This window comes from Ascaphus truei, chromosome 3 (assembly GCF_040206685.1).
Source record: "Ascaphus truei isolate aAscTru1 chromosome 3, aAscTru1.hap1, whole genome shotgun sequence".
Classification (NCBI taxonomy): Eukaryota; Metazoa; Chordata; class Amphibia; order Anura; family Ascaphidae; genus Ascaphus; species Ascaphus truei.
The window spans coordinates 326,703,161-326,715,315 of record NC_134485.1 but is presented as its reverse complement, the minus strand read 5'-3'; the positions used below and the strand labels follow the sequence as shown (position 1 = coordinate 326,715,315).

General features: G+C 45.7%; 1 protein-coding gene across 3 annotated transcripts in view; it reads left to right on the top strand.

Annotated features, from left to right (window-relative positions):
* DGKA (diacylglycerol kinase alpha) overlaps positions 1-12,155 on the top strand; it is a 122,875-nt gene that overhangs the window by 92,541 nt on the left and 18,179 nt on the right. For all 3 annotated transcript variants that reach the window (XM_075591373.1, XM_075591372.1, XM_075591374.1), the window contains exons 6-17: positions 2,254-2,303; positions 2,741-2,815; positions 4,153-4,272; positions 4,498-4,615; positions 4,985-5,073; positions 5,321-5,440; positions 5,792-5,890; positions 6,290-6,376; positions 8,181-8,254; positions 9,244-9,318; positions 9,450-9,535; positions 11,278-11,367. In XM_075591373.1, the coding sequence (XP_075447488.1) occupies positions 2,254-2,303; positions 2,741-2,815; positions 4,153-4,272; positions 4,498-4,615; positions 4,985-5,073; positions 5,321-5,440; positions 5,792-5,890; positions 6,290-6,376; positions 8,181-8,254; positions 9,244-9,318; positions 9,450-9,535; positions 11,278-11,367 (1,083 nt within the window). The remainder of the gene's footprint in view (positions 1-2,253; positions 2,304-2,740; positions 2,816-4,152; positions 4,273-4,497; positions 4,616-4,984; positions 5,074-5,320; positions 5,441-5,791; positions 5,891-6,289; positions 6,377-8,180; positions 8,255-9,243; positions 9,319-9,449; positions 9,536-11,277; positions 11,368-12,155) is intronic.

Genomic DNA, 12,155 nt, shown 5'->3' with positions numbered 1-12,155 from the left:
TGTGGAATTGGTTCCCACGACCTGATTGGCTGAAATACCATGTGACGCCGGCTTCGTGACATCATCTTAAAGGCAAATGAAGCACAGCCATTCTGATTGGCTGGCATCATTCCCTTTAAGTGACGTCATGTCAAAAAAAAAAAGTCGGAACATGGTTTGAACAGCCAATCAGGTGGCTGTTAACCATTTTGAGGCTAAATGTGACGTCACAAGCCCTATTTAAGGCCGTGACGCCTCATTTGAGCCCAAGAAGCTGACGAGACAGCATCGGCTGGGATTTAACATGGGGTATTTTGGAATGATAGATTTAGAAAGAAGATAAAGAAGAACAAGAAATGGTGACAGATGAAGATAGAAGAAGGTGATTAAAGAAAGAAAAAAGAAGATTGGGGTACCTGATCCGGATCTTCATGGCGGATGGCATCGGATGCTGTTGGAGGCCTTCAAGGTACGTGAGCTTCCTGTTTCCCCGGGAGTCGGAGGGCCACCGCTTCTAATGGTAAGTAATATATAGAATGTTTGTAAATGTCTTTTTTTACAGGTTTTTTCATTGGATGTGATTGTTGATTTTTTGGGGGAGGCACATTGACTGCTAATATATTAATCTGTACCACTTTAGGGTACAGATTAATATATTATTATGACAATATTTGGGGGGCATTTCTGGCTTGGTATTGCTGTTGGTTTTTTAATGTCAGTTTCTTACAGTATGTGGATGTCAATGTTTGCGATTGGTGTTCGTTTGTAGTTAATGTTGTATTATGTTAGCTAATGCGTTTTATGGTTCTTTCAGAGATAGTTTGAATGTATTTCTTTGTCTTTTAATGTTTACATATTATTAATGTTGTTGTAATTAATTGGTTTGATTGGTTAGTGTTACTATTCATTTTGAGTTGGTTTAGGAATTAATTGGTTTCATTGGTTAATGGTTTAATTAATTCATTGTTGATGTTGTTACTGCTTGTATTCATTGGATTAGCTGGCTGCTGTTTTTATTGACTTTATTTAGGTATGCTAATGCAGTGTTTAATAATGGGCAAATAATCTATTATCCATATCTGGATAATAGTTATTTTGCACATTATTTTACTGTATGTGTGAGGGTGGATGGGGGTCGTATATTGATGTTTGTTAATTCTTTTTTTAATATACATTTTAATTATAGTGTAGATGTGCAGGGGGTCTCCGGAGCTGGCCCGCGTTGGTTTCAGGTCCGAGGACCCCCTACTTCAGGAGATACAGGCCCCATTATGGGGTGCCAGTATCCCCTGCACTTTCAAGCGCTCACGTCACGTGACCGGGACATTGAAATTCTGCAGGGGATACCGGCACCCCATAACGGGGCCTGTATCTCCTGAAGTAGGGGGTCCTCTGACCTGAAACAACGCTGTTCAGCTCCGGAGACCCCCTGCTCATGTACACTATAATTAAAATGTATTTATTTAGTATACGATCGCCTGTAACAGCCTTGCATGGAGATGCAGAATCTCCATGCAAATGTTACATGCAGCTTTTTTTTCTATCAGCTAGCGTACGGAAAGGTTAAGAACGCTAGCAGAGGGGAAATACATTGCACGCACGATAAGCCAGTTTTGGGCACGTCCGATAAAAAATGGGCTGAGGGCCTTAGTGAATCGCGCCGCCGGCTTCATTTTTTATCGGACGTGCTAATTTTTTTCAGGCCGGCGCGAAAGCTCGGAGCTTAGTGCATAGCCCCCAAAGTGTGCAACCTCTCATTATAATAGGTATGGCTTGTAACTCCTCCTGTTTCTCTGCATATTCACTTCAAAATAGAAATGTGTTGGCAGAAAAAGAGCAATTAGAAAAAGAAGTGATAATGTGAGCTGGTGAAACTGTATTTTGTTGCATTCTCTCAGCTGGGTCCCTGCCTGACTGAGCTGACATGCAGCTCTCTCTCCCACAGAAAAGTGTTCTTTGCCAAATCATTTTGGGCAGCTGCGTGTGCAGCAGAACAGCGCCCTCTATCACTCAGGAAGCTGCATTGCTGTAGTCACTAGAGGTTATGTGGGAGAGGGACTTTTAGATCGGGTGGGGGGGGGGGGGGGGGTTCTGGTGCTTACAGAGGCCCCCCACGCTCTTCCCGACAACATTTAAATTAAATGTCGTGGAGTGCGCAAATAATAAACTGCACGAGGCTGTCTTTTTGTCATTAGATTGTTGTCTAGTAGGATTGAGCTATAGCAGTAGCCTCCATACTGATGGTAATGGCTTGTGTCTTCTTCTGATTTGCAGTTACCTTTAAGCTGTATGATAAAGACAGCAATGGGCTCCTGGACAGTTCAGTGAGTTTAAATCAATCAAATCAAATACCTCAGGCTATCTCACATTGGGGTACTCAGTGTCTCTTAATGGTTTCTCCCTCTCTGTGAGTCTGTGAGTGACTTGTGAGTCTGTCTGTGTCTCTCTCTAGTCTCTGCTTTATGACCATATCTCTCTCTCGTGCTTTCCCCCCTCTCGTTCTTTTTTGCGCGCTCTCTCTCCCCTGTCCGATTCTCCTTTCCGACTCTCCTTTCCATCTCTCCTTTCTGTCTCTCATTGTCCTCTATGAAATACGCGGTGCAGCTGCTTCCCAGTTCTGGAGAACACTTCAGCTGCATATAGATAAATGGGGCTGACATCTTCTCCAGCACAGGGAAGACTGCTTCCCAGCATATTCCTTTCACACGGTGTATTCTCTCCCGGGGTTTCTCACTCCCTGTATCTCTGCATGTCCTTGCAGGAAGTGGATCGGATTATAACACAAATGATGCGGGTAGCTGAATATCTGGACTGGGATATCACCGAGCTGAAACCGGTGAGTGACGCTGGCCTCTGACTGCCTGAGTTTGCCCCCTGGATGCCTCTTCATATAACCCCTAACTTCCCCACCTTGTACATCCCAGTCACATCTTTCAGTGATGACACCCAGCGGTCTCTCACTTCCTTGCCATTGTTCTTCCTCTGACACTCCCTCCAGCTGACTCTCTTAGGGATTCTTTCCCCAGCCATCCGTCTCCTAGGCCCTGACTTTCTGTACTGTATATTATCGTTTATTTGTAAAGCGCCAACATATTCCATGGCGCAGTACAGTGAGGGTGCAGAGTTATGTATAATTCATAAACAGTTTGACATACCAAGCAAGGACAAACAAGTGCCAGCAGCTACAGAAGGTAATGAGGGCCCTGCCTGTGGGACTTTATAATCTAGAGGGAATAAGGGACAATGTTGAAACAAGTGGCTGCTTATAGTAGAAGGGAGTGTGTTTCAGGCTGGAATATGGCCCAGCCCGACAGCTGATTCCATAAAGTTTCGGGACGGGGATGTTATATAGGGTGGAGAGCTGGGCCCAATGGGGTGGGAGGGTGCCGGATGTTAGTTAGGCCAGATAGGGTGTGTGTAGAGATATATATATATGTATATGTATATATATGTATGTGTGTGTGTATATATGTGTATGTGTGTGTGTGTGTGTGTGTGTGTGTGTGTATATATTTATATATATATATGTGTGTGTGTATGTATATATGTATGTATGTGTGTATGTATATATGTATGTATGTGTGTGTGTGTATATGTGTGTATATGTGTGTGTATGTATATATGTATGTATATGTGTGTGTGTATGTATATATGTATGTATATGTGTGTGTGTATGTATATATGTATGTATATGTGTGTGTGTGTATGTATGTATATGTGTGTGTGTATATATATATATATATATATATATATATATATATATATATATATATATAAAATCAAAAAATAAATAGATGATACCGTTCTGTGGCTAACGAAATGCTTTTATTTGTGCGAGCTTTCGAGATACACTGATCTCTTCTTCCGGCGATGTTACAATGAATGAAGCAAGGATAACTTAAAAACATATATATATAATATTATATTAGATAAGTTATGGTGGGTGAAAAAGGTGACGAAAAACCCTCCACCATATAGCAAATAGCTATCTAATCTAACTTATCTAATGTGTGGTGAAACCTACCCAGCCTTAAAATTGCAAAGCCAGTATAACCAGCCTCACACTGATGAGACCCAAAAGGTCGAAACAGCTGTCTGTGGGTGGGTTTACTGGCTATGCATCTTAACCCACTGTTGTCCCTTTCTGTGACCCCTGCATTTGTCTCCCTGCAGATGCTAGAAGAGATGATGAGACAGGTGGATTTTGATGGTAATGGGACCGTCTCCTATGAGGAATGGCTGAAAGGTGGACTCACCACTGTCCCTCTGCTGGTGCTTCTGGGAATGGAAGCTGTATGTATGGGAATGGTCACGAGGCAAAGAAAGGGGTGGTGAGGGAGGGGGTGGGGGAGACTAAATACATGGAGAGCTGGGAATCTAGCTGATGTTATCTTTCTCCACCTTTTTCTTCCTCTCACTGTCCTCCTCACTCTCTTACCCTCCTCCTTTATGTCCTCGCCTCTCTCTGCCCCTCCCCCCACCCCTGCTTTTTTCTCTCTTCCCCTCGCCCACTCACAGAATATAAAGGATGACGGGCAGCACTTGTGGCGGCTGAAACACTTTAACCGGCCTGTGTACTGCAATGTGTGTGAAGCGCTTCTCTTCGGGGTCAGGAAGCAGGGCCTGTGCTGCACCTGTAAGTCGTTATCTTAAATACACACACTCTGCCACCCACGTATATTCACAACTAATTGATACAGATACACACAAACATGCATGTGTATACAGCCCGAGCACAACACACTGCCACTCACACATACATACACCCCAGCGTGTTCTTACACTGGCTCGGATTGACACACACACATTATTACACTCAGACACATTCCCTGCTCACCTCCTAATCATAGACACACAAGCACACTGAAATACATAGGAAGCCCTACAAACATACATAGAAACACCATTTACGTTTGTTGATATCCATATGCAGTGACAGACTCCAGGGAAAACGCCACAGCTGGGCCTCTGTCGGGAAAACGTTAGTTTCTGTTTCTCTCCGCAGTCTGCAAGTTCACTGTGCATGAGCGCTGTGCTCGCAAAGCACCCGATTCCTGCATCAGCACCTATGCCAAATCCCGCAAGGATGCCAGTGTAAGTCACAGATCTCCCCCCCCATAAAAAGGCATTGATACCTCCTGAGCACAGCGCGTTCTGATGCATTGATCTCTCATTGTGTATCTCCCTCCTCTCTATCTTCCTCTTATTTATATACCTTCCTCTGTCTCTCATTCCTTCCTCTCTCTGTTACTTCTTTGTTATGCCTCCATCGCTCTACCTTTCAACATGTACTTGTTTATTTCTTCCCCTCCCCACCTTTTCTCGCTGTCTCCTATCTCAGGGACAGGCCCACATGTGGGTGAGAGGTGGCTGCGAGGCCCACAAGTGTGACAAGTGTCAGAAGAAAATCAAAAGCTTCCAAAGCCTGACCGGTCAACGCTGCGTCTGGTGTCACATGAAGGTAAGGACCTCACCTTCCAGACCCTCACCTGCTCTCTTCCGCTAACCTCACAGAGGTGTAGAGAGGCAATCACAGAAGCAACCTACGTCTGATCCTACCACAGTAGGCTACCAGAGGGATATAGAGAATGAAAGGACATAGTATTCATGAAATGAGTCCCTGCCACCACATACACAGACAGTTGCTAAGTAACTTCTGACCCATCCAGTCTGTCCTTGCACTGCAGGGCATGTTAACCAGTCTGTTGCTTCCTTTGCAGTGGAGCTTATGGATACTTTCTGGTGGTGACATTATTGTTCCATGTATTTTAGATCCGCATGTTTCTTTGATAAAAACCTCTTGTTATTGTAGATTCATGATGAATGTGCCGCTTTTATCCCCCTGCGGTGTGACGGAGGACTCCTGCGGGATCATATATTACCCCCCGCTGCCATATATCCAATAATCCTGGTGAGTGAAATGTCAAGGACCCTCCTGGAGGCTTTGCCACAGTTGCTAAGCCTTAAGCTTAGTGCTGGACCCAGTGTACCCTAGAGTTACTGTAATAAGCTCTTACTTAATTAACAAGGACATGACACTAATCTTCTCACCTTTTTATTATTTTAATTTTTACCATTTTTCTCACTTTCTTCACTCTCTGTCTACCCTGTTTCAGTTTATTTAATCACTCTCTCTTTACATATTTCTTGTTCTGTCTTGTCTGTCACATTCTGCACTCTACCCCCCATCTCTGCCCCTTCTTTTAGTTCCCTCCTCCCCCACCTCATGTTCTTATCAGTCACTAATGCATCTTTTGCCTTCTCGCTACTCACTCTCTCTCTCATGTTTTTCATTCTCTTTCTATTTCAGGAAAGGCAAAACAGCCAGAAGAACCTTATAACTCCCACAGAGGAAACCTCTCAAACCTTCAGTACCCCAGAGGGGCAGGCACTGCGAGTGAGGACTGAACTGAAACCCACCCACGCCCCCTTTTCACTCTTCTCTCATTACTCTGTCCATCGTGTGCCCTAGGACTTCCCCAAACTGTTTGTTTCCATAGGGCTCCTCATAGTTCCCGCTGCCCTCCCTGCTATAGTGTATAGTCGCCCTGTCCAATGTCACATAGACTCATGCATCCTTGAGGTAGCTCTCTATGACCCCATCAACTTAAGGCTTTGAGTTCCATACCTCCTGGAGATTTACTGCCCACTGTTTTCCAATGACTAGGGACCACCTGCACCCTGGCAAGGTTATCCTGAGGCTAATATTCCCATCTAGTTTTGTGCAGATCCCTTATATGCTAACTGCACCCTCCACATGAAGCACCGCTGTCTGTCATTAGCTTCTGAGTCTTCGCCTCACACAGGCCCTCTATCAACGCCTAACCACAGAGCTCCGTTATAGTTAACACAGGGGTTTAACGATGCGTTACTTAGGTCAGCGGTGCGCAAACTGGGGGGCGGGAGATTTTGCTGGGGGGGGGGGGGGGCGCAGGCCGTTGCAGGGGCCCCACGCTCATCCCCACAGCATTTAATTTAATGGCGGGGGATCGCGTGAGGCCCCTGCAACACTCTACTTACCGGGATTCAGGCGCTCTGTGACGCGTCGCCATGGCAACGCAGCATCAAATGACGCCGCGGAGCCATGTGGCGTGACGTCACACGCGTCAAATGACGTCGCGGGTCACGTGACGTTGCGTGACCCCGCGCGTCATTTGACGCAGCGTCAAGGTACGGAGGGTGGTGCCATCACCGAGGCAGGGAAGACAGGGGGGGCGCAGCTGGAAAAGTTTGCGCTCCCCTGACTTAGGTCATACCTAAAGGTGGCGTTGGCTCTGTCTAGACCAGCGGTGCGCAAACTGGGGGGCGCGACCCCCAGGGGGGGCGCGAGACTGCCGACGGGGGGGCGCGGGGTTTACAGAGGCCCGGCGCGCTTCCCGAAGGCACTTAAATTAAGTGCCAGGGGAGCTGCAGGGCCTCTGTAAACCTAACTTACTGTGGCTCCGGCGGCTTCCTCCCTGCGTCGCCATGGCAACGCGGCGTCAAAACGACGCTGCGAGGTCATGTGACGTCACGTTGCTATGGCAACGTGACGTCATTACGCCGGTGCGCGGGTAAGTTGGAGTTGGGGGGGGGGCGCGGGAGTGAGGGGATAGCCGGCAGGGGGGCGCAGGGAAAAAAGTTTGCGCCCCCCTTGTCTAGAAATATGTGTGCTCTCCTCCAACACACATATTTCAGGATCTGGAGAGAGCCACCTTTAGGTAAGACGGGCGTAACGTCATGTTAAGCTAACGCGAGGCAGTGCTAACTTAACATGCTGTTAAGCCTATGCTAATGAGATAACGAACAGCCGTTGTTCTTGCATGTAATTAGCTTTGTGGATTCACGTTATCCTTAGGGAACATAACGTCCGATACTGATTTTGATAACATGACACTATGAGCCCGGCGTTAACGGAGTTTTGTGGATCTGGGCCACAGTCGGGCATGGTGTTATAACATGGAAAGGAGCATCCGTCCTATCCTTGCACTATCACATCATCATGTCACTGGGAATTGATACCACTCCACATGTTTCTCTAGCCGAGCAGTGCCTTGGTTATGGGCTAATGCTTTGCAAGAATGCAGTGGATCTGTGTCACTGGCTCTGACGGGGAGTTATCGAGCGTTGCGCTGTGGATGTGATGAGCAATGAAATGAATTACTTTGCGTCGCTCTGCTGATTTCCCCAAATTTACAGTGCGGCTCTGATTTTGTTTGCAGATAGTCCCAATCCTGGACACACACCCGTTGCTTGTCTTTGTCAACCCGAAGAGTGGAGGGAAGCAGGGGGAGAGGTGAGTGAGTGTGCTGCTCATGCATCATGTGCAGCGAGTATGTGTGGTGTATGTGTAGTATGCATTGTGTGGGCATAATGTAAGAGTGTGTGTAATGCACATACAGTGTGTGCACTGTACATGTGTGCAGCATAATGGTATGTAATGTAGTTTGTTAAAGGCAGGCTACACCTAACGTACGTAAAACTGGAATCTGGATGTTTTCATGTAAGGTAATAGCTGTGTGTGATTAATTTGGCAAGAACGCCTTAAATATCAATTAAAATAATAAAAACAATAAAGGTAAATAATACCAAGCCATGTGTTGCATGCATTGCTTCTTTGTGCGGCCACGTTCAGTGCTGTGCATCTCTCTGCTGTATAAATGTCACGTTCCGTGGCTGCCTGTAACGTGGACAATTTAGTGACCACAGGAGTTTTTTTTTTAAAGGTTGTGGTTCTAACGTAACATTTTAATTTAAGACCACTTTTTTACCAGTGACGTATCACCAGTGTTTAGAAGAATCTATGCTTCTAGATCATGTTATATCTTGCGGTGATCTATGGAGAGTTATATGTATCATACCTGAAATTCCATGCACCATAAGTGACATCACCAAAGAGGCAACATGGCCGCCTCATCTTTTACTTTTTGTAAATGTTTTATATCTTCAACATAGATGTTAAAAAAAAACAATAAACAAAGTTTCTTTTTAAAGAGCAAGAAGGGAACCTTTCTGGGGTGTAGCCTGCCGTTACGTTTCACACACTGGTGTGCCCAAGATGTACCTTGCAGACATTATGCACACAAATTGTCCCTTAAATGATACATTTCTCCTACGTGCTGTTCTCGGTGCCACAAATACTTGTCCCCAATGCACCGACGCGTTTGAAGGTCACTTGGAATGAACACTTCAGTGCTTCCCAGTGATATACCGCCGCGCTGCCACCGCCCGCCGCACAGGCTGCTCCTCAGCTGTGTAACAACCCGCATGTCTCTTTCTTTTCAGAGTGTTGCGGAAGTTCCAGTATCTGCTGAACCCCAGACAGGTTTATAACCTGCTAAAGGGGGGCCCGGCTGCAGGGTAAGAGGGGTGGAATTCACGTGGAAAGACAGAGAAATGAAGCATGTAGCTGAGATGGATTGTATGAGACACATCATCTCTTCATACTTTTCCGCCCACTTCCCTTACTCCTCTTTTTTTTTTGGTTCCAGGCTAAATTTTTTCCGGGATGTCCCAAACTATCGGATCCTGGTGTGTGGGGGGGATGGGACAGTTGGCTGGATCCTGGATGCCATTGGTAAGAGACATTTCATGGGGGTGCAGTTAGATAGTTTAACCTTTTCACTGTGATAAGAGATCAGGGCATTCACTGTGACTGCTAGGACATGGATTATTCTACCAAACACGAATGTGAAAACAGAAAGCACACACATATGTAACCCTCCCTGCCCGGCTTTAAGGAGTTTACATCAGTTCACTATGTACATGGCTTTGTTCAGTTCCTCATACCTGGTCGGGGTGCTGGGTCCACGCAGATATGCTGGTGGAATAATGATGGGCACAAACAGGAGCTTTATTAGCAGCCATTCATAAAGCTCTTCACACCAAGACATTCCTTACTATATACACTTTAACTGGTGAATAACCATGTTTGTTCTGTTTGATTCCTACCTAGGTCATTCTTACTCTTTCATACTTGGGAGATGCTTTGTCTTGTTTCTAGTTGCATTAATTGGTTTGTCCCACTTCTGTATAGCGTCCGACTGGTCAACTCCAAAGGGGCCCCTTTTGTGGGCTTTGGCCTACTTTCTATACAGGCCAGTTTTTAGGCACAGGCCTACTAGGCCTGGACCCAGGGTGGCAAATTTCAGGCGGGCGGCAAATTTCGGATGGGGCGGTGCTGTGGCGGCAGACGCCCCGCTCTCTTCCCCACAACAATTAAACTGATCAGCGGGGGAGAGCGTGGGGCCTCTGTAAAGGTCTCTTACCTCCTCCTGCAGCGTCGCCCTCCTTCTGCAGCGTCTTGGTGTCAAATGACGCCGCAAAGTCACGTGGTGTTCCGTTGTCATGGAAATGTGTTGCCACATGAAGCCATGACGCTGGAGGAGGAGGGCGACGCAGTAAGAGGAGGAGGAGGCTAGGGGGGGCAAAAAGGTAAGTGCCTATGGCGGAAAAATTCTATATCCGGCCCTGTCTCTATTACCTCAGGATCATTATCTCTGTGCTACTCCTGAAGTGCCTCTCTTAGGTCTACTGGTTCTGAGTTAGCTGCGGACCGTCCGATCCGCCTATGCCCCAGAGCTCCTAGTTAGGGTACCCCCTGGGGGCATAGGCTTCCTCGTATCCGAACAAATGAATCCTCTAAGGCCATTACTACAGATGCTATCTGTATAGAGCACTTTCTCTAACTATAAAACAACAAACAGGGATACGACAACAGTAATACACTTATTTATATATATATATATATATATATATATATATATATATACATAGGAACATACTTACATTACTGACTGTGAGACCCTCCAACTGACACTATGAGGAACATGAGTTCTAGAACTTTCAAGATGACTACATATACCACGGTGGTGATGTCACGGGTCACCAGACATAACGTGGACGTGGCTTCTTTTCTGCCAGGTCACCCCATATCATGTGATGGGAGTAACTTGTATGTGTGTAAGCACAATGTAAGAATATCTGATGCATTGAGTGTGTGCAGTGTATACATGTGCATTATGCAGTTTATGTCTGCAGCATAATGGTATGTAGGGTGTGTGTTAGGATGTAGGCGCAGAACACGATCCCTACCACACTCAAATAAAATGTGGCTTTGTTTCTGAATACTAACACGAGAGTAAAAAGCAAGGCATGTGCAAAGGATCCTGGGTATAGGGATGATGGTGAGCTCATTGAGGTGGAAGCTTGTACTTTGGTAATAGTGTTTGATAATGACATGTACCACTTAATCCCCCCTTTTCTGTCTCCCAGATGTATATCTTTTTTTGCCCTTCACATGATCTCTCTCTCACCTAGACAAAGCCAATCTCCCTCACAGGCCTCCTGTGGCCGTGCTGCCCCTGGGCACCGGGAATGACCTTGCACGCTGTCTGAGATGGGGAGGAGGTGAGTGTCCATTATAGTGGCGAAAACAAGTAGTAGAACCAGGAGAAAGGGAATAGAGTGAGCCTTATCGGTTTCATGGTAACAGTGATGCATGTTAATTGGGTCTTTTGTTTGACATGTGTCACGGTAGCTTATGACAGGCTGTAATTTACACCAAAAATATATATAAATATATATATACCTGGGTTTGAACTGGGACGAGACTTAGATATGATAAAATATAATTTATTCCTTGATAAAGGTGAACACACAAAATGTACAAATAACAGCAAAAATATAGACACTTACTTAAAGATTAGGACAGAAAGCCATCAGGATTACAGACTGGGCCATTTCTTCCATCTTTCAGCTGACATCACAGCAAGACAGGCAGGTCATGAAGCACATGAAGGACATGAACAACATGGGTAAAAGGGTGGCTCTGACTTATATATCATTTTAACCCTTCCCTCCCAATCACGGCGCCAAGCCGTCTAGCAAAAGTCCTTTTGAAGCTCTTGAAGCTAATTTTGGACTTCCAGGGTTTAGTGTGAAATGTCACACTTAAACTGGTTAGCTCCTTTGGTCAGTTGGGGCAAGCATAAACAATTAGCAATTTAGCCGTTGATGACCAGGCTATGTAAATTCTAGCCTTCCTGCTTATTACCATAGCAGGGGGTTTGCAGTTTCTCAGAACTCAACCAAAATTTCATATTTACTGCAAATCACTTCATAACTGCAGTTCAGTAATACGTACAGGCAGGTGAGACATATTAATACATTCCGTCACACCTGACGCTTCCAGAGAG